The sequence below is a fragment of the Nannobrachium achirus genome, assembly GCF_963921795.1.
Source record: "Nannobrachium achirus genome assembly, chromosome: 6".
In the NCBI taxonomy this organism is placed as follows: domain Eukaryota; kingdom Metazoa; phylum Chordata; class Actinopteri; order Myctophiformes; family Myctophidae; genus Nannobrachium; species Nannobrachium achirus.
Window position 1 is genome coordinate 12,310,602 of NC_137815.1, and position 26,368 is coordinate 12,336,969.

Genomic DNA, 26,368 nt, shown 5'->3' on the forward strand with positions numbered 1-26,368 from the left:
AGCATAACCTGACTTGCGCCAGATGATAGCAGCAGTGCGTATTGCTCTGCTTAACTATCCATCTGGGATTGCTCCGGCAGCCTCGATGTAAGGGGCGGGCCATTTTTTGAATTTATTTAGCAGGTGATTGGATGGGGCCGTCTGTCTATCACAGTCTGGGAGTGCCAACTCCAACAACTCATATCGGCCTGTCTGCGTGACGTTCCACCCAGAATCCGCCTCCTGGGTTTCCACGTGGTCTGCAATCAGACTCTATTGGCTCAGAGCCGCTCAGAGCCCGCCCGTAGCTGCCGCTGATTGGTCTGGCCCGGGGCTTTACGAGTGTTATCAACTCCCAGCGAGAGAACTCAGATGGTAAAGTAGAGCGGTAGCCTACGCACTACTGCCACCATCTGACGAAAGTCAGGTAAGCCATAGCACTGATTCCCAGACTGTTTTAGACCCAGACTCCAAAGGGAAATTAGACAACCTAAACTACTGAAAATAGCAGATGTACAAGCTCACTACTCACTACTACAGTACTACTACCGTCAGGTCGCATACACAAACTTTAGAAGGCAATGGTAGCCAATCAGGAGGGAATATGGGAAATGGGACAGATCCATGTTGATGACATGACTTAAGAGATACTTTGTACCGCTTTGCGTGATTTTGGCCAAAATCTGTAGAAGTGTCCAAAATGTGTTTTGCAAAATTCGGCCTGATGGTGGCGCTAGAAGAGGGCCCTGTGAGAAATCAGGGCTGGAGGTTGTCATTTGCCATCCAAGGGATGTGTGTGTGCAAAGTTTGACATCGATAGGGCCAACGGTGGCAGAGAGAAGAGTAGGGGCAAAAGTGTGATGTGACAGACGGACGGACAGACCGACTGACAGACAGCCGGTGGAGGTTTTGATAGTAACTGCGACCTGACGCTCGCAACGAATGATTACTCCTAGCACTACCCTGCTCCAGAAGTCATGAGAGTATCAGCGACAGAAAACGTTGTGGGCGATGTGGACTTAAAAAAAAAAAAGGGGCATGCGAGGTGAGAATGCACTGGAGACAAGTCATTGTTTGAATTGGCCTGGCAGGCCAGCCAGTGTTTGGTTTGAAATGCGATCGTATTATGAGCTGCACTGATAGTACGGCAAAGTCAAACTATTTTGTTCGTGTCAATGTCATAAAGCGTCTTGCCTTGCAACACGATCCGTACCAGTGACACTTTTAGAGCATTCCACTAGATTTCTGGGCACGGACACGCTCTCTGTGAGTGACACCATCAGTTTGGTAGCAGGGCTGAAGCCGTCTTTAAAATATTCAGGCTATTTAATCCGGTAAGGTGTGTACTAGATTACCAACTACTGCTAACTATTGCAACATCATCGCTGTACCGAGATTATGCTGAGGTGTAACTGCTACCGAGCCTCATGTTGATCAAAGGTACGTTGATCAAAGAGACATTGTGTAAAAAAACTGACCCATGCTCATTTAATGGAACAAAGATGGGCTTTTAATGCTACACACACACACACACACACACACACACACACACACACACACACACACACACACACACACGAGAGAGAGAGAGTGTACTAGCCATTACAGTCTGTGTGCCAAACTGAGACAATCCACTGAAGCAGATGCATGTCTGTCTGTCTGTCTGTCTGTCTGTCTGTCCATTGAATTGACAATGATGTTTTTCACACTTTTTAGAACCTATCTGTGGTCATAATGAGGACATTACAGTACCAACCTAACAATATAAGGCCAAAAGGTGCAGACGTCTGACATCTGTTCTAACGTGCTCAGCTTTATTAGTTGTTGTTAAAAACTCAAGCATCTGCATTCTCTATTAGCTTTAGCTGTCCGATAGCTTTTTGGGGTTGGAACGTGCGAAAGCTTTCCCCACAAAACAGAAAATAGAAAAGACACTAGTATAGAATTCTGAGGCACCCCAGTCAACCACATTGGGTTTAAGTTCAGGGGTCTTCAACGTTTTCAGGCCAAGGACCCCTTAGTTGAGAGATGAAGCAGGGACCCCCACAACCTTATCATATATTCCAATTCCATATAGTTTAATTGTTTAACAGCACAATCATCAGTGTATTTTGGATTCATGTCAATTTGTGTTTTCAGATATTTAACCATGTGAACCGTCAATACTTACAATAAACTTGACCTTTCACTCTGTACTTGGTCTGCTCCTTTCCCCCTCTATACCAAACCTCTTTGCTGAAAATAGCAGTGCGAGGCGTTGTGAGCTTGTAGATCTGCTATTTTTGGCTACAGTTCTCAGAATATGGAGACTAGGGTTGAAGTTGTTAATATAAAAAGGTTTGGAAGATTTGGAGGACCCCCTGTAGTAACTCCCCCTTGGGGTCCCAGACCCCCTGTTGAAGACCCTGGTTTAAGTGGTTAAAACCCGACTTTTTCCAACACTGTCTCTCTCTCTCTCCCTCCCTCCGTTCTCATGCTGTCTCATCAGTATGCCGAGGCTGCAGTGTGACCTATTAAAAGTCATTTGTCAGATTGCAGCCAACTGGCTCTGCCGCTCGCAGTCAGCCTGAATGGGAATGTATTTTGACATGTGTTTTTCCTGCCCTCCAGCGAGCGCCTAAGGACCTGTGACAGGCCGTAGCCTCTCCGAATACTAATACGTTTTAACCCATTTAGGCCTAGAATTATTGAATGCTTTAACTATTGAAAAATAGCAGATCTACAAGCTCACAGCGCGGCACCGAGTGCCGCGCTGCGAGCTTGTAGATCTGCTATTTTTTGAAAAAGTTGTGAAAATGTGTGCAAATCTTTGAATATATACATTTTTAAAGCGAACGTTTGTAACTCAAATTTTGCTTCTGGGGGGGGGGGGGGGGGGGGGTCCCTGGAGCTAGATATTTTGAGATGGGGGGTCCGTGGCCAAATACATATCATTTTGGGGGTCCTTCACATGAAAAGGTTTGAGAACCACAGACATAGTAGTCTCTCAAGAACAGACAAACTGAGCTCCAGTTAAGTGAAAAGGACCTTTTCTTTGATGATGGCTGGCCAGATTGCTGGCATAGAAACATAGTTTTTTCAAAAAACCTTAGGAGGGATTCAAAAGACACTTATAGAATCGGGTCAAAGTTCTAATTTTCACAATTTTTCAAAAATAGCAGATCTACGAGCTCGCAAGCGCGGCACTCGGTGCCGCGCTGTGAGCTTGTAGATCTGCTGTTTTTCAATAGTTAAAGCATGAAATAATAATACACTATAATATGTACCCGTTCTAAATGGGTTAACACCGAGACGGTTGGCACTCTCACTCACACACACACGCACACACAAATGCCACCCATCACCCTCTGCCACGCACACACACACACACACACAAGCGAGGACTTGGTGTCCTCAAACGCTGTCACTGGAGTGACACAGCAGACAGGATCTACATATTTGTATGATAAAGTACCTGACAGCCCTCAGCAAGTGGCACTGTCACTATTGATTATTCGCATGCACTCACGCCACACACAAATTCGCTTTCCAAACTTCCAGAGAAGTTGTCTTAACATTCGTTCCATATCATCCTTACCCCAACCATAAGCAAACTTTATTTTGACGTTTACCCATAGAATTATCCATATCAAGTTGGGCTCCCATCGACTTTCTATAAAGGACAAACAACTTTCCTTGGGCTTGAAATGGCCCCACAAAACGATGGTTTAGTGATGAGTCATCACTTTTCACTTTTTTTTGTGTTTTTTGGGGGCCATTTCTAGGATTTTTTTTTTGTGCAAAACAAATGCTTGCAATGGATTCAGCATCGTGACAAACCCCTACAGTAGTTAGACCCCTCACATCCTATTTAAAGCAGACTGTGTATTTTCCTCCTGTATAGAAGGCCCCCCCCCCCCCCCCCCCCAAGTTTCACAATATCCCTGACCCAGGCCACATCTGGGGACAATTTTGTCAACCGTTTTCTTCTTGCACACCACTTGCAGACACAGACTGAATTTCGAAAGCAACGCAGCAAAACGGAGCGAGTTTGAAACAGTCGTCATGTGTTTCCCAGCAGAGGAATCCAATCCCTGGAGAATCGGTCTGGATGACACAGATGTTTGTGGGCCCGGCGAGCAGATGCTGCTGATCCCCGCGCTGGAACGGAGAGACGTCCCTTTTTCTTGACGGCAGGGCCAAAAACCGCAACCTGCCATAATTTGTTTTCACACAATAGGGCTCGAATGCAGCCCTCCTGATCTTTTGCTTATGCCTTGTTTGAACAAGGAAAGACAGTCGATCGTCGTTTGAACGATGTTTTGTTTTATCGTTTTTGAACGTGCTGCTTGGAAAAGCCGAGAAATTGTGGATAGAGAGAGAGAGAGAGAGTCACGGCAGAGAGCGTGGAACATGTTGTGTTTTAACCCATTTAGGGCCTAGAATTATTGAATGCTTTAACCAGTGAAAAATAGCAGATATACAAGCTCATAGCGCGGCACTGAGTGCCGCGCTGCACTGAGTGCCGCGCTGCGAGCTTGTAGAACGTTTGTAACTCAACTTTGCTTCTGGGTGGTCCCTGGAACTAAATATTTTGAGATGCGGGTCCGTGGCCAAATACATATCATTTTGGGGGTCCCTCACATGAAAAGGTTTGAGAACCACTGACACACTAGTCTCTCAAGAACAGACTAACTGAGCTCCAGTTAAGTGAACAGGACCTTTTCTTTGACGATGGCCAGCCAGATTGCTGACAATAGAAACATAGGTTTTTCAAAAAATCTTAGAAGGAGACTCCTTCTAAGATTAAGGAGTCAAAAGACACTTATAGAATCGGGTCAAAATTCTGATTTTCATGATTTTTCAAAAATAGCAGATCTACAAGCTCACAGCGCGGCACTCGGTGTGCCGCGCTGCGAGCTTGTATATCTGCTATTTTTCAATAGTTAAAGCGTTCAATAACTCTAGGCCTAAATGGGTTTAAAGCTGGTAGACGAGAGAGAGTAGTAGAGAGAGGGATAGTATCACTAGGTAAAGAGCAAGAGAAGGAGCTGCATGGTTGTAATGGTCAGGGGTGTCGCACCAAATCCTGGGCCCTGGGTACAAGTATTCACTGCGGGGCCCCCCCATGAATGTTCTTCATAGGGGGAGGGGGTTAGACCGGGAACGCATTATACGCATTATTTTGGGCGCGAACTATTGAAAAAATAGCAGATATACAAGCTCACAGCGCGGCACCGAGTGCCACGCTGCGAGCTTGTAGATCTGCTATTTTTTTTAAATTGTAAAAAAGTCTGAATACTGTATATCAAATCCTTCTCAGATTCTTTTTGAAAAACCTGTTTCTACATCAGTGGTCCTCACACTTTTTCTTGTTAACTGTTCTGCTGCCCTTGACGACGCTCACCGTCAGTGAAAGGGTTAATACCATGGCGCCGTTGACGGCGAGGACTGTCAATCTTACTGTATATACAGTAAAGATATTATTACTTACTGTACGTCGCTCCAGTCCCGCCCGCATCGGTAATGTCCACGATTTGTTTACAACGCACGTCGGGCCTGCACGCGAAGTTAACGTCCTCCATAGTAAATCCATTGAGAGGCCCATAAAGAGACTTCATTTTCTCCAAAAGGGACATTCTTATACAAAGGATGGTCTCCACTCTCCATACTGTACACAAACGCTGGGTGCAGCCATGTTCTCTTCTGGGCTCACACTGTCATGTGACTAGATGACGTAATCGTTGCCGTCAAGTGATAATCCAAAAAAACAAAAACAACCCCCTTCCGGCCCTTCAAAATAATAGCGGCGGCCTATGGAGGAAACGGCGTGGCACCAAGGCACCAAGCAAACCTTCAGATTAAGAGGCAGTAGTTGTGTTAAGGACCCCCAAAAGGATATGTATTTGGCCACGGAGCCCCATCTCAAAATAGTTAGTTCCAGGGGCCCCCCAGAAGCAAAATTTAAGTTAAACATGTTCGCTTACAAAATATTTATGTTCAAAGATTTGCACACATTTTCATGACGTTTCGAAAATAGCAGATCTACAAGCTCGCAGCGCAGCACTCGGTGCTGTGCTGCAAGCTTGTATATCTGCTATTTTTCAATAGTTAAAGCATAAAATAATTAAGGCCGCTCCACCTTAGGCCCTAGTAACTCAGTCCCACTTTCCCCCCTTTGTGACACCCCTGGTAATGGAAGAGCAGACGGAGGCGTCCGCTGGACAGAAGATGGATGTTTGGCAGCCATATGTCGAAACAAGCACCTGGTCCTGAGATTCTTTGGACTGGGTCAGCTTGGAATGTTCTCGCTCTGGCTTCAAGGAAAAACACATATGAAAGCAAGAATGGCGGGCCCTAAATTAAAGTTGCATTCCAGTGCGCCCGGTACTCGTCCAATGAAAACAAAAAAAGAAAAAGAGTTGTTTACGTCCTTTTCAAACTGGACACAATGCGTAATATGAAATCCGGGGAGCCGGTGGCACGACATGGGATCGAACAAAGTGTTGAAGTAAATGACATTTAGAAGAAGGGGTCTTCAACGTTTTCAGGCCAGGGACCCCTTCGTTGAGAGAGAGATGAAGCAGGGACCCCCACACAACCTGTTCATAGATTCCATATAGTTTCATTGTTTGACAGCACAATCATCAGTGGATTTTGGATTCATGTCAATTTGTGTTTTCAGATATTTAACCACTTATATTTAACCATAATAAACTTGACCTTGCACTCTGTACTTAGTCTGCTCTTTTCCCCCTCTACACCAAAGCTCTTTGCCGAAAATAGCCGATCTACAAGCTATTTTTGGCTGAAGTTCTCAGAATATGGAGGCTATAGTTCAAGTGGTTAAAATATATTTTAAAAAAAACTTTCTATTACTCAAAGATTTGGAGGACCCCCTGTAGTAACTCTGAGGACCCCCTAGGGGTCCCAGACCCCCTGTTGAAGACCCATGAAGTAAAATGACATCAGAAGGAACGATGATGATGATGATGGGAGATTGTATCGGCCATAGACGAGGGGAGAAAATGGGGATTGCACCTTGCATGCTTTTCCCGTCAGCGGCGGCGGATACTTAACGAAACCAATATGCTGCTTCGATTTTGTAGCCAAGCCATGTGTATTGTCAATTCCCCCAGTTTGTTGGACAGGAATGGAACTGATCTACCCGTTGCAGTACATCACTTGTTTCTTATGTTTTTGGAGAGGTCTTGACAGTCCCGTGTTTTCTAAAACCTCAAACAATGTGTTAATGCGTTGGGCGTGTTCGATGTTCGTTCCGTCTTTTGTCTGGTCTTTGCGTGTTTGCTTTGACTTTTTGCGGGCCCGCGAAGCAGCAGCAGCATCAGCCATTGGGACGCGCAAGCTCTTTTCTGCTCGCGGCTGGGGTCGAGCGATTGAGCTAGCAAAGCGCTTTGGCAGGCAGCGGAAAACCCCAGTCAATTTCAATGGACATAAACATCTGTGTGCCGCTTTCTTTAAGCCTCAAAGACCAGGAACATGCCCGAGTCGTGTTAGATTTTAACCACTCTAACCGTTATTTTATGCTTTAACTATTGAAAAATAGCAGATCTACAAGCTCACAGCGCGGCACCGAGTGCCACGCTGCGAGCTTGTAGATCTGCTATTTTTGAAAAATCGTGAAAATGTGTCTTTGAATATCTTTGACCCGATCTTTGACCCGACTTCTAAATCCTTCCTCTAAATCAGTGGTTCTCGAACCTTTTCTTATCAAGGACCCCCACAATTGCAGGTATTTGGCCACAGACTCCCATCTCAAAATATGTTGTTCCAGGGACCCCCCCAGAAGCAAATTACAAATGTTTGCTTTTAAATAGATATATTCAAAGACTTGCAAAAAAAAAGATCTAGATTTTTCAAAAGTTAAAGCATTCAATAATTCTAGGCCTAAATGGGTTAAAAGGCATTGCGTGCTTAGCTTTTTTAGCCAGCATGTCGTCGTCGTCCCCCCGCCCTCCTCCCCTTCTTCTTCCTCGGATTCCAAAAATCATAAGCAAGAGAGTTTTAAAAGGTGTGACGGATGTCGAGTCAAGTTTGTTAGTCAAATACACACAAAAAGTAGCTGGCTAATCAACGGGGCTGGCAACCGAACGCTTATTCCACAAAGTTCCCCCCGTCCTATCAAAATATAAATAAAGGCAAGTCAACGGGAATGAAAGTAAACCAATAAAGCGCGAGAGGGAAACTTGAGTGGGATGGGACGGCGAATTGATGGGACGGGACGCAGCGTCCAGCAAGTCGTTCCTCTGCTCTGTTCGTATCTAGTTTGGACTTTAGTCGGGGGCCTTAGGGAGACAGAATGGTCATTTCGTGCTAATCAGTCTAAAAGAACCAAATTTTGCACGGATGTAACCCAGGGCATGCTCTAATGATTTAGCTAGGGTGATGGGTCGGCGACCTTCGGGGTCGCCACAGCGGCCAAATCAAGTTGGGCTCCCATCGACTTTCTATACAGGAGGAAAATACCCAGATTTTTTTTTTTCTGGGTATTTAAGTAGGATCTGAGGGGTCTAACTAGGGGTTTGTCATGATGCTGAATCCATTGCAAGCATTTGTTTTGCACAAAAAAAAACATTCCTTGCTCTACAAATGGCCCCAGAAAACATGGTTTTGTGGGGGTTTTCTGGGGGCATTTCTAGCCCAAGGAAAGTTTTTTTTGCGCAAAACAAATGCTTGCAATGGATTCAGAATCATGACAAACCCCTCGTTAGACCCCTCACATCCTACTTAAAGCAGATTTTTTTCTGGGTATTTTCCTCCATAGAAAGTCGATGGGAGCCCAACTTGATTTGGCCGCTGTGGCGACCATGAAGGTCGTCGGCTCGGGCGCCCTAGCTAAATCATTAGAGCATGCCCTGTGCAAGATTTGGCGCTTTTAGACTGATTTGCACGAAATGAGCATTGTCTCCCCCTAAGGCTCCGCACTATATCTAGATTTTGGACCTGCAGGCTCAGCCGGTCCAGCAGTGGGCTTGTGTTTGTTTGTACAGCGCCTTGTCCTGTTGGTGCGGGCAGGCCTACTCCGTGCACGCCCCTCTCCCTAACCATCATGCTCGTTGGCTTTTATGGAGGCCTGTCTGTTTTTCTGGGTTTAACGTGAAGAACCCAGCTTGACTGACCATGACACACACACACACACACACACACACACACACACACACACACACACACACACACACACACACACACACACACACACACATAGACACGCACACACAGGGTCGTCACAAGGGGGGGAAAGTGGGACTGAGTTACTAGAGCCCAAGGTTGAGGGGCCTTAATTTTTTTATACTTAAGCTATTGAAAAATAGCAGATATACAAGCTCACAGCCTGAGCATATCTGTATATCTGCTATTTTTCAATTAAAACACAACCTGTGCCAAACGCGTTCAGTAACGAGTTAAGGGCGCAGGGGGGTGCTGTGACAACTCTTTCTTACCTTGTCCACAGTTTGGCGACTGAATGTAAACAAACCGATAAAATCGTCAGATCACACATACGTGCACGCGCACAAAGCCTTGTGAATAGCGGATCTCTACAACACATTTTCAAAACAATGGCAGCCCATGTGTTAAAGCATAAAATAATGGATAATAATGCGCTCCCAGTCTAAATTAGTCAAACCCCCTCCCCCTATGAAGAACAGTCATGGGGGGGCCCGCAGTGAATCCTTGTACCCAGGTCCCAGCCTTTGGTGCGACACCCCTGCACGCGCTCACACACACACACACACACACACACAACGCACACGCATGGAGGCTTTACGAAGCTGAAAAGCCCATGTGATGCTAGCTGGCGTTATACGGCGCTGGGGTTCCAGTCAGAGTCAGCAGTTGTTAGCACTGTGGCCCGACAGTATGTGCTTTTTTATTTAAATACCGCCTGGCCGCTACGCTAGTCTAGCGTAGCATTGGCCCTGGCTGCCTGCTCGGCGCGGCGGTTCGCTAGCCTAGCATAACATAGCCCGACTCTGCATGCATGTGCCCTGCAGGTATGCACACAGGGCAGGCTGACCTTTCACAGCTGTGGGATATGAAAATGGGACACAGTTCTCACAAACAGAGAGAGAGAGAGAGAGAGTTGGTAATCTCTCTCTTTGATTATCTCTCCCACTATTTCCATACTATTGTTTGGTTAGGCTCTACGAGAGACTGTGTAAAGCAAGGGTCTTCAACAGGGGGGCCGGGACCCCTAGGGGGTCCTCAGAGTTACTATAGGGGGGGCCTCCAAATCTTTGTCTGATAGAAACTTTTTTTCTCGTTTATCTTAACCATTTGAATATTAGTGTCCATATTCTGAGAACTTTAGCCAAACATAGCAGATCTACAAGCTCACAACGCCTTGCGCTGCGAGGCGTTGTGAGCTTGTAGATCGGCTATTTTCGGCAAATAGCTTTGGTGTAGAGGGGAAAAAGAGCAGACTAAGTACAGAGTGAAAGGTCAAGTTTATTAAGTATTGACTGTTCAAGTGGTTAAATATCTGGAAACACACATTAACATGAATCCAAAATGATTGTGCTGTCAAATGATGAAACTATATGGAATCTATGAACAGGTTGTGTGCTTCATCTCTCTCTCAACTAAGGGGTCCTTGGCCTGAAAACATTGAAGACCCCTGCTTTAGCCTGAGCATGTTGGCCCTGTCCATGTTTATGACTCGGTTGAGTCTATTGCAGATTTATAATCATACCGTACGTAGAATTTGTTTCTCTATCTTCTTCTCTTTCCCTATCCCTTTCATAATGTCCTCTCTCACACATGCACACACACATGTGCACACACATGTGCACACACACACACACACACACACACACACACACACACACACACACACACACACACACACACACACACACACAGCTGCAATCTGTCACATACGTCAGTCCTGGTTGACCTGACACATGCATAACGTGTGTGTGCATTCATGCATGTGTGTCTCTCTGTGTGTGTGTGTGTGTGTGTGTGTGTGTGTGTGTGTGTGTGTGTGTGTACATGTGTGTGTGTGTGTGTGTGTGTGTGTGTGCGTGCGTGCGCGCCCCCTCAGGCCCTCCCATAACTATAAATGGCTTATCGATATAAATCTGACCACATGCAGCACTCAGACCCTCCATCTTTAGCAGCACGCACGCACGCACGCACGCACGCACGCACGCACGCACGCACGCACACACACACACACACACACACACACACACACACACACACACACACACACACACACACACACACACACACACACACACACACACACACACGCACACACACGCTGTGTGCCAGGGGTTGTCAGACCTAGCCATACATCACTGGAGGATCAGTGTTCCCAGAAGAACCTCTGCAGAACCCATCTCTCCCTTTCTCTCTCTCCCCTCTGTCTTTTTCTGTCCCCGTCTCTCTCTCTTTCTCTCTCTGTCTCTCTCTCTCTCTCTCTCTGTCTCTCTCTGTCTCTCTCTCTATGTCTCTCTCTCTCTCTGTCTCTCTTAGGGATGGTACGATAAGCGATATTATCGTTTATCGCAGGGTTCCCCTGCCCCCAATTCGTTTTCCCCAAGGGCCGAATCATGTCTAGGGTACCAAGTCGAGGGCCACAGCATTGCGGGGGGGCAACGGTGGCGTTCCGGCTACTCCAGCGACAGTTCAGATAGTGTCGTTGTTGGGTGAAAATCTTGTATGTCCAAAACCGTTCGTTTTGCATTTATCATTTAAAAAATGACTTAAACTAGTGAAAACAGCCGATCTACAAGCACACAACGCCTGTTTTCACTACTTTTGTGAGACGGCCTTGAATGATGAAGCAGGGCTTTACTTTGCGAAAGAACGTACAAATATGGAGATACGAGGTTTCCACCTGACAACGACGATATACCACCATTATTACTGGGGTTGTTGGGGGCCTGACAGTAGCCCCCCGTGGGCCGCAAATGGCCCGCGGGCCGTCTATTGGGGAACCCTGGTTTATCGTGATAAAAAAACACTCACGATAATTTTATCGTGGAGATTTAATTTATCGTGATATCGTCCTCCGTCATGCACTGGGATCAATTCACCTTTTATTTGCCGAGCTGCATATCCGGTACCACTTAAACCCTCTATTGGTAAAACGCACTTATAATACACATACTTGATACTGTTTTTTTTTCTCCACTCTCTACCAAATCTCTTTGCCAAAGTAATTGCAGATCTACAAGCTCACAACGGGTCGCGAGCTTGTAGATCTGCTATTTTTTGGCAAATTATTCCGCCCCAGGATAATGGGTGTTTGGGGATATTATCATGATAATATCGTAAATCGTAAATGTCTTTCGTCACAATAATCGTGATTTGAAAATGTAATATCGTCCCATCCCTGATATCTCTCTCTCTCTCTCTCTCTCTCTCTCTCTCTCTCTCTCTCTCTCTCTCTCTCTCTCTCTCTCTGTCTGGAAAGCAGCTGACTTCACGAGGCCGCTAATAAAAGACAGGTGTCTTTTTACTCCTATTGAAAAGTCAAAGTGTCCTCCGTGCAGCTGGAAAACAGAGCGGGTCTCGGCGCTGCTCATCGTATAACACTCCGCTTTAACCCGTTCAGAACGGATACATATTATTGCGTATCATTATTTTATGCTTTAACTATTGAAAAACAGCAGATATACAAGCTTGCAGCACGGCACCGAGTGCCCCGCTGCGAGCTTGTAGATCTGCTATTTTTGAAAAATCGTGAAAATTTGAATTTTGACCCGATTCTATAAGTGTCTTTTGAATCCTTCTAAGATTTTTTGAAAACCCTATGTTTCTATGTCAGCAATCTGGCTTAGCCATCGTCAAAGAAAAGGTCCTTTTCACTTAACTGGAGCTCAGTTAGTCTGTTCTTGAGAGACTACTATATGTCAGTGGTTCTCAAACTTTTTCATGTGAAGGACCCCCAAAATGACATGCATTTGGCCACGGACCCCCATCTCAAAATATTTAGTTCCAGGGACCCCCCAGAAGCAAAATTTGAGTTACAAACGTTCGCTTTGAAAATACATATATTCAAAGATTTGCACACATTTCCACGACTTTTTCAAAAAATAGCAGATCTACAAGCTCGCAGCTTGTAGATCTGCTATTTTTCACTGGTTAAAGCATTCTAGGCCTAAATGGGTTTAACAGAGCTGAATCCCAGACCTGCGTCAAATAACGTTCTTTCTTTTTTAGATCTTTCCCAAGCAGCGGGGCGGGGTAGTGCTTGCTTCTGTCTGCGTGTGCGTATCGTACACATACCGTGGATCCAGATGGGCAGAGTGTTTCCACTGGAACACTTCTGCCAGTTCCAAGTAACTCCGGCAAAACAAACGGTTACGCGTTTGACTCTGATTTTTTCAGCTGCTTTTCGTTTGATCTCCGCAAGAACGCATATAAATATGCAGCATTTGGGGTATTTATTAAGTGTCGATTACTCGCACAAATAGTTTTTTAAAATGCTTTTTACAGGTGTGTCAGAGCTCGAATCCGGCGGCCCTCCTTTGATGATAAACAAGCTCGAGGCTCGCTGAAGCCCATGGTGCAGTGCATTGGCATACATGTGCCTAACAACTAGAGATGTAGCCATAGCAGTTTGTCTTTCCTGAAACCGATTCTGATAACCCATAACTTACGTATGGGTCGATACAGAGTACCGATCCGATGCCAGGGTGTCATTTAACTCATTCACTGCGGCGATCCAATTTTGTCATATAAATGATTGTTTTTATAAATGAAATCAAAATATATTCTCTGGTTTCTCAGGCTGGGGCAGTCAATGAGTTAAACATAATCAAGGACAGTGGTCCAGGGTCCCTCAATGCTCCTTAACTCATTGCATGCCAGGCCCGATAGTCCCGAGATTATTTCAATGTCTTTCCCTGCCAGGCCCGATAGTCCCGAGAATTTCCGCCATTTTGAAAAAGAAAAAAAAATCAAAAAAATGTTTTTTTCAAAAAAAAAATTGACCCCAAAAAATGTAGTAGGCATGATAGAAATCGCGAAATTGCATGTTTAACCCCCATAGCAACCCCATCTATCAAACATGGCAGCCATCTTTGTTTACATTTTAGGAAAACATAATGGCTTCTATCTCATGAATGCCTGAACGGATTTCCATTCGGATTTTTTTGTTTGAAAGCTGTGAGCAATGTGGACACACGTGGTGCATTATCTAGGCATGGGTGTGCATGATCACTATGAATTACATGGAAGTCTATGGAGACTGGAGGCATGGTAGAGTACGAAGGTATTGTTAAATGGCGGGGAATGTGTTAAGGAGGTTCCAACTGGACCCTTACAGCAGTGTTTCTCAACCACTGTGCCTGGGGACCTTTGGTGTGCCCCTGAGAAGGGTCAAGTGTGCCCCTTGAAACTGCTTGAAAGCCAGTATTGTATTTATCATTTTAAAAAATGATTTAAACTAGTGAAAACAGCCGATCTACAAGCACACAACGCTTCGCGGTGCGAGGCGTTGTGTGCTTGTAGATCTGCTGTTTTCACTACTGTTGTGCGACAGCCTTCTATGATGAAGCAGGGCTTTACTTTGCGAAGAAACGTACAAATTTGAAACTTGGAAATACAAGGTTTCTTCCCGACAGTGACGATATTTACACCCCCGTATTATGTTGGTGGGACATGAAAAGTGTGCCCATGCAGAAAAAAAGGTTGAGAAACACTGCCTTACAGGATCTGCAACTCTGAGAGTGTACAAATGCATTTGTACACTCTCAAGAATTATGGTGGTTATGCAGATCAAATAGTTTGAGAACCACGCCTCTAGCAATAAATCAAAATTGCATGAATACTCGCGCAGCTACACGTTGGTTAACTAATAATGTAAATGGTGTAGTAAGAGTGCAACACAGTCGTGCAACGTCAACTGAAACTCAAACAGCCTGGCACAAAGACAATACACTCACTGTGTTTACGCCTGAATAAAGCTGGTTGCACACTGCACTGCGTGTTTTCGTTGCGTTTTGGAAATCCGAAATCCAAAAGCCAGGGAGAGAGAGAGGAAAGAGAGAGAGCAACAGCTGCGAAAATCGGAAAAAAAATCAACCCTGGTCCGAAAATAAATACGAAACGGGCGGCAGTGTGCAAGCGTGATTGACATAACGTGAGGTTGATTTTTGTATTCACGTGCTCCGAAATTCACTCCGATATACGGCCCGAAACACGCAGCAGTGTGCAAAGACCTTAATTGTTTCTTAATGGTGCTAATTCTGACAAAACCACGTGACTTCACCTCGACACCTCATCTACACCAGTGGTTCTCAACATGTGGGTCGGGAACCCCAGAGGGGTCCCCAATTTATTTTGGGGGGGTCCCCAGATGTTTAGCTAAATGTTAACATTATTTTCTCACTCAAACAGTAAACAGACCAACATACAGACAGGTTATCTAAAGTGACAATTTAAGGACTTTAAAGACCTTTTTAGTACCTCTGGTCAAACATTAGTCAAATTGTCAAATATTAGAGGCAGAAATTGTGAAAATGGCCGATCTACTTGCTCGCAACGGCGTTGTGCGGCTATTTTCACAATGGTATAGATTGAGTCAATGTGGCTCTGTCCGCTAATTCAAACTACAAGCAAACTCCATATTATATTATAGCCTAAGTAAACACTGAAAACTCATTGTACATATGGGGGACATGCTGCTCCGAACAGCTACAGTACGTGTTCGGAATGGCTGCCCTGCCCCAAACGGGTATACCGCACTAGCAACAAAATACATAAAAAATACATAAAGACCTGGAACGTGCCCGAGTCGCGTTAGATTTTAACCACTTTAACCGCGCTGCGAGCTTGTAGATCTGCTAGTTTAGAAAATCGTGAAAATGAAAATGTGTGTACAGTAAGTCTTTGAATATCTTTGACCCGATTTCTAAATCCTTCCTCTAAATCAGTGGTTCTCAAACGTTTTCATGTCAAGGACCCCCAAAATTACATTTATTTGGCCGCAGACCCCCATCTCAAAATATGTTGTTCCAGGGACCCCCCCCCCCAGAAGCAGAGATTTGAGTTACAAAAGTTTGCTTTGAAAAATATTTATATTGAAAAACTGCACCCATTTTTATACATTTTTAAATTGCACACATTTTCACGTTTTTTCAAAAAATAGCAGATCTACAAGCTCGCAGCGCGGCACTCGGTGCCGCGCTGTGAGCTTGTATATCTGCTATTTTTCTATAGTTAAAGCATTCAATAATCCTAGGCCTAAATGGATTGCTATAATCAAAAACATAATGAAATGCACCGCAATGCAATACAGCAGGGCAATAACAACTACATCATGCCAGTAAAAAAATTATGTTGACATCTGCGGGCACAGAAGACCGTGACTAAAAAGAGTGAAACACAAGACTGTTGCAATGAGCTTATACTGTTTACTTTAGGCTTTGATATAACAGGCAGTTTGCATGTAAGTTTCAGTCGCGGGACATTCATGTCCAGAGCTGGGGGTTACTCTAGTCCAGATGAAGTGTTGAGGGTGAAGTCACGTGGTTTTTGCTCAGAAATTAGCGCCATTAAAACCCATTCAGAACGGGTACACATTATGGTGTATTATTATTTTGTGCTTTAACTATTGAAAAATAGCAGATATACAAGCTCACAGCGTGGCACCGAGTGCCGCGCTGCGAGCTTGTAGATCTGCTATTTTAGAAAAATCGTGAAATTTAGAATTTTGACCCGATTCTATAAGTGTCTTTTGAATCCTTCTTAAGGTTTTTTGAAAAAACGATGTTTCTATGTCAGCAATCTGGCCAGCCATCGTCAAAGAAAAGGTCCTTTTCACTTAACTGGAGCTCAGTTAGTCTGTTCTTGAGAGACTACCATGTCAGTGGTTCTCAAACCTTCATGTGAAGGACCCCCAAACAGATATGTATTTGGCCACGGACCCCCATCTCAAAATATCTAGTTCCAGGGACCGGACCACCCAGAAGCAAAATTTGAGTTACAAACGTTCGCTTTGAAAATACATATGTTCAAAGATTTGCATACATTTTCACGACTTTTTCCAAAAAATAGCAGATCTACAAGCTTGCAGCGCGGCACTCGGTGCCGCGCTGTGAGCTTGTATATCTGCTATTTTTCACCGGATAAAGCATTCAATAATTTTAGGCCCTAAATGGGTTAAGAAACAATTATTCGGCGTAAACACAGTGAGTGTATTGTCTTTGTGCCAGACTGAGTCAGCAGCAGATTAGTCGTGCTTGTGTGAGTGTGTTCAAATGAGAACAGCGGTCCCATAGCAGACAGTCGGACCACACGGGTGGTTGAGTGCTGCTGTTGCTGCCATCAGACGCTCTCTGTGCGACTTCTTTCTTTCCTCTTCTCCGTTTGATCTCTCCCTTCCATTTTCTCCCTTTTCTGTCCATTCCTACCACACAAGATGAAAGCTACAGGTGCCAGTGTTCGCTTTGGTCCAGAGCGTTAGTTAGCGAGTTGGGGTGTAACGATATAGTAACTGAATCGAAAAATCGGTTTTGATTTGCAATGATCTACTATATCGATATGCAAAAGCATATATCGTATCATTTTGGCTTTGTATCGGTATCGTTTAAATGCAGATAATCGGTATCTGATCTGAACTAAGTATTTGGGCCTTGTATTTAGCAATTTTAAGAGGGAAAATGAAAAAGAGGGGTTTAACTACTCTTCCATTCCATATAGCTACACTGGTCTATCGATAAATGTGTATAATCTCTGTGTTCATGTCAAGGTGCGGGTTTGTCCATATGTGTTATAATACAATGTCCATGTATTTGCTTGAGAATCACAGTGTTTACTTATTTATTTCCATAATAGATTGTTTTCCCTCAGAAACATGCACTATTGACACACAGATTTAATTTCTTTGCTAAATAGTTATTATATTGATTTTTAATCATTGAATCAAATCGTATCGTATTGCCATGAATGAAGTAATGAACCAATATCGTCCATGGATTGTATCGCCACGGCACCCACTTTGGGAAACCCGGCTCTTGAGTAAATACAATATCCTAACACCTGGCAGACATATTTTATTTCCTGCCCGAAAAGTGAATATTACACAAAAGGTGGGGACGTTTTCCACCACGGAGAATAGTCTTTCAACATTATAAAACTGCCGTGGTTTCAGTGAGTAGCAAAATCGTTGTCTTTATTTTTACTACGGCTGGAGCCCTTGCACGGTAGTGGAGTTTGCGGTCTATGGGAATAGCAGCACGCCTAGCAGAGCGTTAGCGAGTTCTCCGGACCAGTGTATGGGTCTGACATACACTATAGTAGTTTCCCGTCTTATTTTGCTACATTAAAAACAACAAATAATAATGTTTGAAATTCTTTCGAAAATTCCTGAAAATCGTATTACGAATCGTAATATTTTCTTTAGGAATATGTGAAAATGTGTACTCACAAGTCGCGACCCAATGTGTCAGTGGAACTGCGTCTCTCTCTCTTTCTGTGTGTGTGTGTGTGTGTGTGTGTGTGTGTGTGTGTGTGTGTGTGTGTGTGTGTGTGTGTGTGTGTGTGTGTGTGTGTGTGTGTGTGTGTGTGTGTGTGTGTGTGTGTGTGTGTGTGTGTGTGTGTGTGTAAATGGTAAATGGTGCATTTATATAGCGCTTTTATCCAAAGCGCTTTACAGAGATTGTGCATTACATTCACCCATTCACACACACATTCATACACCGGTGGCGGAGGAAACCATGCAAGGCACCAACCTACTCACCGGGAGCAATGTGGGGTTCAGAGTCTTGCCCAAGGACCCTTCGACATTAACTCAGGGGGAGCCCGGATTCGAACTGGGAACCCTTCGGGAACCCTTCGTGCTCTAATAACGGTTTCTCTACCCCTGAGCTATGCTGCCCCAGCCCCACCCTGTGTGTGTGTGTGTGTGTTTGTGTTTGTGTGAGGGAGAGGGGCTGTGTGTGTGTGGTATGTGTGTCATATGTTCCCTGCTATGGCAGTCCTATACAGTCTGTGTAGTCCTATAATAAATGTGCATCGGTAGCTACGAGTGTGCGGCTTTACTCTTTTTTCATAGTGTTTGTCCCGTTGGCCGGCACCTCACAAGGACTGGTGTACTGTGCACTTTTTCGCTATTAGACCCTGCTATGGCAGTGCCATTCATTTCCTCTTCCTGTGTGTCTGTGTGTGTGTGTGTCCGTGTGCGTGCCTGCGTGCGTGCGTGCTTATCCAGTGTTTGTCATGGTGACCCTCCCATCACTTTCAAAGTTCCATCCATCTATCAGTTAACCTCATACATCAGCGCTGTTGAGTTAGAATCAGGGATTCATTCAATAATAATCTACTGGTGTACTGTGCACTTTTTCGCTATTAGACCCTGCTATGGCAGTGCCATTCATTTCCTCTTCCTGTGTGTCTGTGTGTGTGTGTGTCCGTGTGCGTGCCTGCGTGCGTGCGTGCTTATCCAGTGTTTGTCATGGTGACCCTCCCATCACTTTCAAAGTTCCATCCATCTATCAGTTAACCTCATACATCAGCGCTGTTGAGTTAGAATCAGGGATTCATTCAATAATAATCTATCTATTAATTCATGAAGCCTGTGTTTGCCTGTCTCGTTCATGACTCGGGTGCTGTTTGTGTCCGTTTGTCCCCGGGACTGCGGAGGACGCACCAAATGTATATATAGCTACATATTTTGGGACGAGCAAATTTGTCACTGTACTTTTTCCATTTCTTCCACAGATCCCTTTCTCATTGGTGCAGTTTCCGCTCTGGGAATATTTAAAGGTATGTTGTCATCCTTGACGTGTGTGTGTGTGTGTGTGTGTGTGTGTGTGTGTGTGTGTGTGTGTGTGTGTGTGTGTGTGTGTGTGTGTGTGTGTGTGTGTGTGTGTGTGTGTGTGTGTGTGTGTGTGTGTGTGTGTGTGTGTGTGTGTGTGTGTGAGAGAGTGTGAGTTTTTGACATAATGAGGTACGCATGCTGAGTAGAATGGGAAGAGTGACGGTTGTCCAGAACCACCATGCAGACATGAAGATCCATGAAGAATGCACAGAATATCTGTACGAACCGTCCTGTGATCTCCATATATGGGCATAAAAGGGACACTGCCAAACAGACAGAAGGGTTCAGTGGGTACTCTGATGATGGGTACAACAACGGGTATTGCATAATTCGAGGGGCACCCTTTCCTAATGGGCATATCGTCCTAGTATTTACTGTGTATATCAGTGGTTCTCAACCTGTGGGTCGGGGATCTCTGCTCACATTTTTGCGAGGGGCATGGGAGCTCAATTTCGGATTCGACCCAACTATATAATACACATACCAAGACATTTCTTCTTCTTCTTCGTCTCATTTTATTCTGTTTCCTGGTTGATTTATATAGTACAGTGTCACCCAGCCCACCAGAGCAGTCCTTTACAGTAATTAGCCCCGGTGACAACCAGGTAGTAAAGTCGTAATAGTGTGCTTACGCTGTGACACATTTACAGCAGCCCCGGCCCCCCCATTCCCTCATAGCACCGCTGCAATGGAACACTGGGTAAATTACAACCCTTTCCTCACTTTAACCCAGCAAGGGCGCAAACGCATTATTACGCATTATTACTTCTTTAACCATTATTCTTTAACCATTATTTTGTGCTTTAACTATTGAAAAATAGCAGAAGCTCACAGCGCGGCACCGAGTGCCGCGCTGCGAGCTTGTAGATCTGCTATTTTTGAAAAATCGTTAAATATATTTTTTACACGATTCTATAAATGTTTTTTCATGTCAAGGACCCCAACAAGTACATGTATTTGGCCAGCAGACTCCCCCCCCCCCCCTCCCCCCCCCCCCCCCGTCTTAAAATATGTTGTTCCAGGGACAACCACCCAGAAGCAGAATATATATTACAACATTTTGCACAAAGTTTCAAGGTTTTTAAAAAAAATAGCTCACAAAAATAGCTCGGCAGATCTACAAGCTCACTTGTAGATCTGCTATTTTTCAGTAGATAAAGTATAACACAATTCCCGGTCTAAATAGCTTAATGGGTCGTCATGGCGACCATCAAAGTGAGACACAGTTTGTCACAAGCTTTGAGCGCTCTCTCTACTTTTAACATTGTCATTATCTCTCTCTCTCTCTGCTTCCTCTATAGCCCCCTTTCCACTGCAGCTTTAGCACCACACTACACGACACACCGCACCACATAATAAAAATATCTACATTTTCCATTACATAAAAGTACCGCTATCGGTAAGAAAAAAATGTACCCTTTTAACTGTGATTATAACACTATATAAATTTGTACAACTATCCTAATTATAATACAATATAATGCATTATAACTGATTATAATACACTATAAAGTAGTAATGTATTACTATGATAACTATTATACACTATAATATATTATAATAGTGGTTATAACCAGTGGTTCTAGACTTTTTTTGAGGGCATACTATAATCTATGATCCGTGGCTATTCGTGTGGCCAGCACATACGCTAGTGCATAATGCCAGATATGCTACTTTACAAGGTTCACGAGGGCATACGCTTTAAAAAAAAAAATATTCACAGCATACGGCGTATACCTGCGTGACTGGTTATAACACAATATAATCTATTATCATGTATTGCAACTATATCCTGGTGGTCTAAATGAAAAGTCAGTCATTATGAAGTGTTTGGCCTAGCTCAGACCTACTCTAGATTGGATACCTTTTAGTACCACTTTCACACCACTCCACCCAGGTCCTTGTAGTGGAAAACCATGGCGCAAGTGGGCGGTGTGGAGTGGTGTGGTGTTGGGCCATGTCAGTGGAAAAGGGGCTTTTTAGACTTAGTCCCCCCCCCCCACCTCTCTTTTCTCCTCTCCCTTTATCTCTTCTTTTCGTGTAGACGAGAGCCTCGTGGACGCATTAAAAGCCGCTCCTCTTTGAAAAGTCGGCGTTTTTTGTTTTTTTTTTGCGAGGGGGTGACATCATGTCTCTGAGGCGCGAGGAGGCGGGCAGTCAAACATTCCATCAATGTTGGACGGACCCTAACGGGGCGAGAGAGAGAGAGAGAGAGAGAGAGCTGCGGACGCTGTGAGGATGGACAGTATATGACACGCAGCTGTGTGTGTGTGTGACTCTCTCTCTCTCTCTCTGTGTGAGTGAGACTTGTACGTAGTCATTGACCACAAGTGTCTCTTTGTCCCCCCTGAGTCAAAGACCCCCCCCCCCCCCCCCCCCCCACTCTCTCCACCATCTGGACACAGACCCCCCCCCCCCCCCCCGCTTGTCTTAAAAGCCGGTCCTCTGGATGGCTAACGAGCCGTTTATGGCAACACAACACATGAAGGGGGGACTGGCTGGCTGGCTGGCTGGCTGGCTGGCTGGCTGGCTGACTAGCTGACTAGCTGACTGACTGGCTGGCTGACTGACTGGCTGGCTGGCTGGCTGGCTGGCTGGCTGACTAGCTGACTGACTGGCTGGCTGGCTTGCTGGCTGGCTGGCTGGCTGGCCAAAGAAACATGCAGAATAGGAGCACTACGAACTAGGAATCAAACACAACATAACATGCCTGCTACTGGTGTTTCATAACGAGATCGATACGATCGCATATTACTGCGACGGGCGACACGCTGTGCAGTACAGTCCGGCGGCGGCGCTTGTTTACTTGGAAACACACATGAGTTCTGGGAAACCCCCACCCATGCTGATCACAAGACGCTGATTCACGACGCTGATTCGCCGTACGGATTTTCGAACGAGGAAAGCCTCTTCAATGAGAGCACTTCTAGACCCCTGAATCGCCAAAACAAAAATTTAAAGGGGTGTGGCTAGCGATTCAGGGTCTGGAACTAGGCTACCCATTCCCAAGATGCACATTTGCATATTTAGCCACTTGTACACATGCCCTCAACCACTGAAATCAAATACTAAAATGGCTAAAACAATAGAAAGCAGGTAATGAAAACACTCATCTTTTCTTTTCTCTAATTACAATCTAAAATACGAACCCTTGTTGCAAAAAACTAAAGTTGTCCTTTAAAGAATATCTACACATTTTGTCAGGCTAAAGGGTAACAGCATTCTTTTCAAATAGGCCATTTAAAAATATTCAAGTCATATTGTTTTGTTCTTGACGATTAGTTGCTGATTCCGATTACGGTTACTACATTATTAACCTCGCCTACCAGGCTTTCTGGGGGAAAGCCTGGTGTTCGTTCACACCAGGCCGTTTGGTTTCCGCCTAAAGCGCGGAAACCACTTGAAGAAGCGGCGTCGCTTTGATTTGGTTCCCCCCGTTTGTTTCCCCAATCCCTAAATCCCCAAATTAAAATGCTGGAGTAGCCTAGTGTAGTCTTGCCAGTCGCTAACAGTTGGACTAAAAGATGCATATACCAAAAGAATTTTTCAAAAGCAAAACTACTCCACATCAAGGAGTTTATTAGGTAGGCCCTAAAAGTATGTCCTTGAGCGCAGGGGAATATTTTGGGTTAAAACTGAATCCGGTTTGATCTTTCCGGCAAATTGTAGTCCTTTGAGGACTACAACATGACGTGTTGTGGTTTCTGCTCCAGACCGGTTACAACCCCAAAAAGTGAAGTGATCCCAGACTACTAAATTATAGTTGGCAACTAATTGAATAATCGATTTGATTACGATTAATCAATTAATCGTTGCAGCCCTACTGGCTGACTGACTGTCTGACTGACTGAGTGAGTGGCAGAGGGGAGTTGTCCAGTCCCGTCCTCCCCCTCTGGAGGGGTTTTTCTACGACCGTTCTATTGGAACCATCTGAGCCGTCTGAGTCGGTGCCACGGAATGAGAACAACACCAATCCAGACGATGAACAAACGCCAGCGTTTATAACGGAATTCATGCGAGCGTTGTGGCATTCCTCCTTACCCTGGGATCTACATCTGCTCCGTAGGACAGCAATGTGCTGCGCTCTGCCCCTCTCTCTCCCCTTTCTGTTTCATAGCCAGCCAACACAGCTGTCTGGGGGCTGGCGGGGTTGGCGGGCGGGTGGGGGAGAGTTTTTTTTTTAGTGTCTGTACATTTAGCCCAACAAAACCCGACAAACGGCTGTCTGTCTGTCTGTCTCTCTGACGGTTGATCGAAAGGTTCCAAGAGGGCCTAACGACCGAATCCAAACTCGCAAATCAAGCGCTTTTTCTGCTTTGTCTACGAGCAAGCGTGTCGAGCTGATCAGATGTACACCGTTTTATTATTTATGCTGGAGACCGATGATGATCTGGGCCAGGCCGGAACGGAACGGCCCGGGGGGCGGGGATTATTGCGACCGAAGGTCACATTATACCCTGAGAAATCTCGTAGCTTGTCTGACTGTCATTATTGACTGTCAGTACAGGAAGTGATGTAACGTGATGTCAGTGAGTCACAGTGATGTGGTATAGAATGACTCATATATGGGCATAAAAAGGATGTCACGTGACATCACTTCCTGTACTGACAGTCAGACAAGCTACGAGATTTCTCAGGGTATAAAAGTCCATATATGGTCATTCCCAGAAAAAGAAAAAAAACTTTTATGCCCATATATGGATATTTCTGATGTCATAAATCCCAGGCCGAAAATGAGAATGTTAGGGTACCCCCTTATGCCCATATATGGAGATCCACAGGCATCAAACCAAGGCCATAACTCACCAAGGCCCTCCTTGGCATTACTTACTTTGTTTTATGCCCATATATGGAGATTCCTATATTGTCAATATTAAGGGCATTACTATCATTTAGGGGTCTCCATATATGAGTAACCCATATAAAGGGCGAGGTCGCATGTCACCCTGAGGTCGCAAGTCACCCTGAGGTGTTTTCACCCCCATGAGTCCGTCCTTCCGTCCGTCCGTCCGTCTTGACTGTGACTGACAGCAGTGATGATTTCGTTGACTAAAACTATGACAAGAAATGTTCGGCGACTACCTTTTTTTCACTAAGAACTAAACAAAAACTAAGCTATGATGACTAAAACTAAGACTAAAGATATTGACAATTTCGTCAACAAATAAAAACTAGACTAAAATTACAGGGAGGGACCAGTGGAGAAGAGATCCAGTAGAACTAAAAGACAAGTAAATTCATGTTTTGATTGTGCTCTGAAAATACAGATCTACAAGCTCACAACATGTCGCAGCGCAACGCATTGTGAATTTGTCCACGCCTTTTAATGGCCTCATGGTTGGCATATAACTGGCCACTCCATGTATTGAGTTGACCTGCAATATATAACTCTTGAACATTAGTTAGTCCCCCCAGGAATCCGCGATTCCGCGATCACGGAAATTTTCGCGGAAATCGAAGCCCTCCGCGGATATCAGAGCCTCCCGCGGATATCATAGCAGTCCGCAGAATAGCACAAACGAGGTGCAGAATATTACATTTTACATGTAGTTTTCTTCCCGGCCGCTAGATGTCGCGGTGATATAGACGGACAAGACTCACAGCCTAGCCGGTCCTCGTTGCCGGATACGGAAACGGAAATGGCTTTGTTTGCCGTGGCATGTATTCATGTGCTGTGTCTCGTGTGTGGTGACGATACCAGAGCGGATGGTGCTGATTTTTTATGGAACTAGGCACATCGTCTGACTGTTTGACTCACAGTGAGAAAGACGCACATGGAGTAATGGAGCGATTTCTCCGACCTCCGGCTACGATGCCGGGTCCAAGCCCTCAGAGTGAGCAGGGATATGTTATGCTGAAAGAGCTAAATCATACACAGAATTACAGGAGGAGAATAAAGTTCTTGATTACCGCCGCAACTCAACAATCAAAGACCACTTGGCTGCTTTCATCAGAAGAAAAAACAAGCAACGCCCGCAGACACAGTCTTAAAAAGACAAAAAGCCATCACAACAACCACAATCGCCAGCAAAACCGTGGCTGCAGAGGAACGAGAGAAGGTATGCTATCGTTTTAGTAATGTATTCTTGACTTGTGCTCCAGTGGTTTTCAACCGGTGGTCCTTAAGAGTTGGTAACCAAATGAACGCTATATATTTAACTCTGAGAGGGTAAAATGAAACCCATAAGGGTCCATTTGGTTTAATTACGGGTCCATTTGTTTTCATTTTACGCTCTCAAGAGTTAAATTGTTGTTAAACATCTGCATTCATTAATTTACAATAGCCTAAGTACACAATTAGAGAATGTATAAGAGTTGTTTTATCAACGTGTTGCCTGTTTATCTCTTCTATCTATGGCACCAACATCAAAACAATACAGCATAGAATTGTGAACAAAATGTTATCCAAACAATAACAAAATATTCTATGTTTGGGTCTGAGTGAGAAGCTAAATGTCATTAAATAATGAATAAATATTGGACCTTGATATGAAAAAAGTATGAATTAGTCAAGGTAGATAAATAAATCATTTTAGTTTAGCTCCAATGTATAATCATTTAATTGTACTATTTGAAAAAAGTATCTATTAAAATGTGTACAATCAATGTATT

The 26,368-nt window shown here is 44.6% G+C and overlaps 1 protein-coding gene across 1 annotated transcript in view; it reads left to right on the plus strand.

Annotated features, from left to right (window-relative positions):
- Positions 1 to 26,368, plus strand: part of slc25a26 (solute carrier family 25 member 26) — a 185,667-nt gene that overhangs the window by 108,352 nt on the left and 50,947 nt on the right. Inside the window, exon 6 of the mRNA XM_080728507.1 lies at positions 19,657 to 19,701. Coding sequence (XP_080584633.1) covers positions 19,657 to 19,701 — 45 coding nt within the window. The remainder of the gene's footprint in view (positions 1 to 19,656; positions 19,702 to 26,368) is intronic.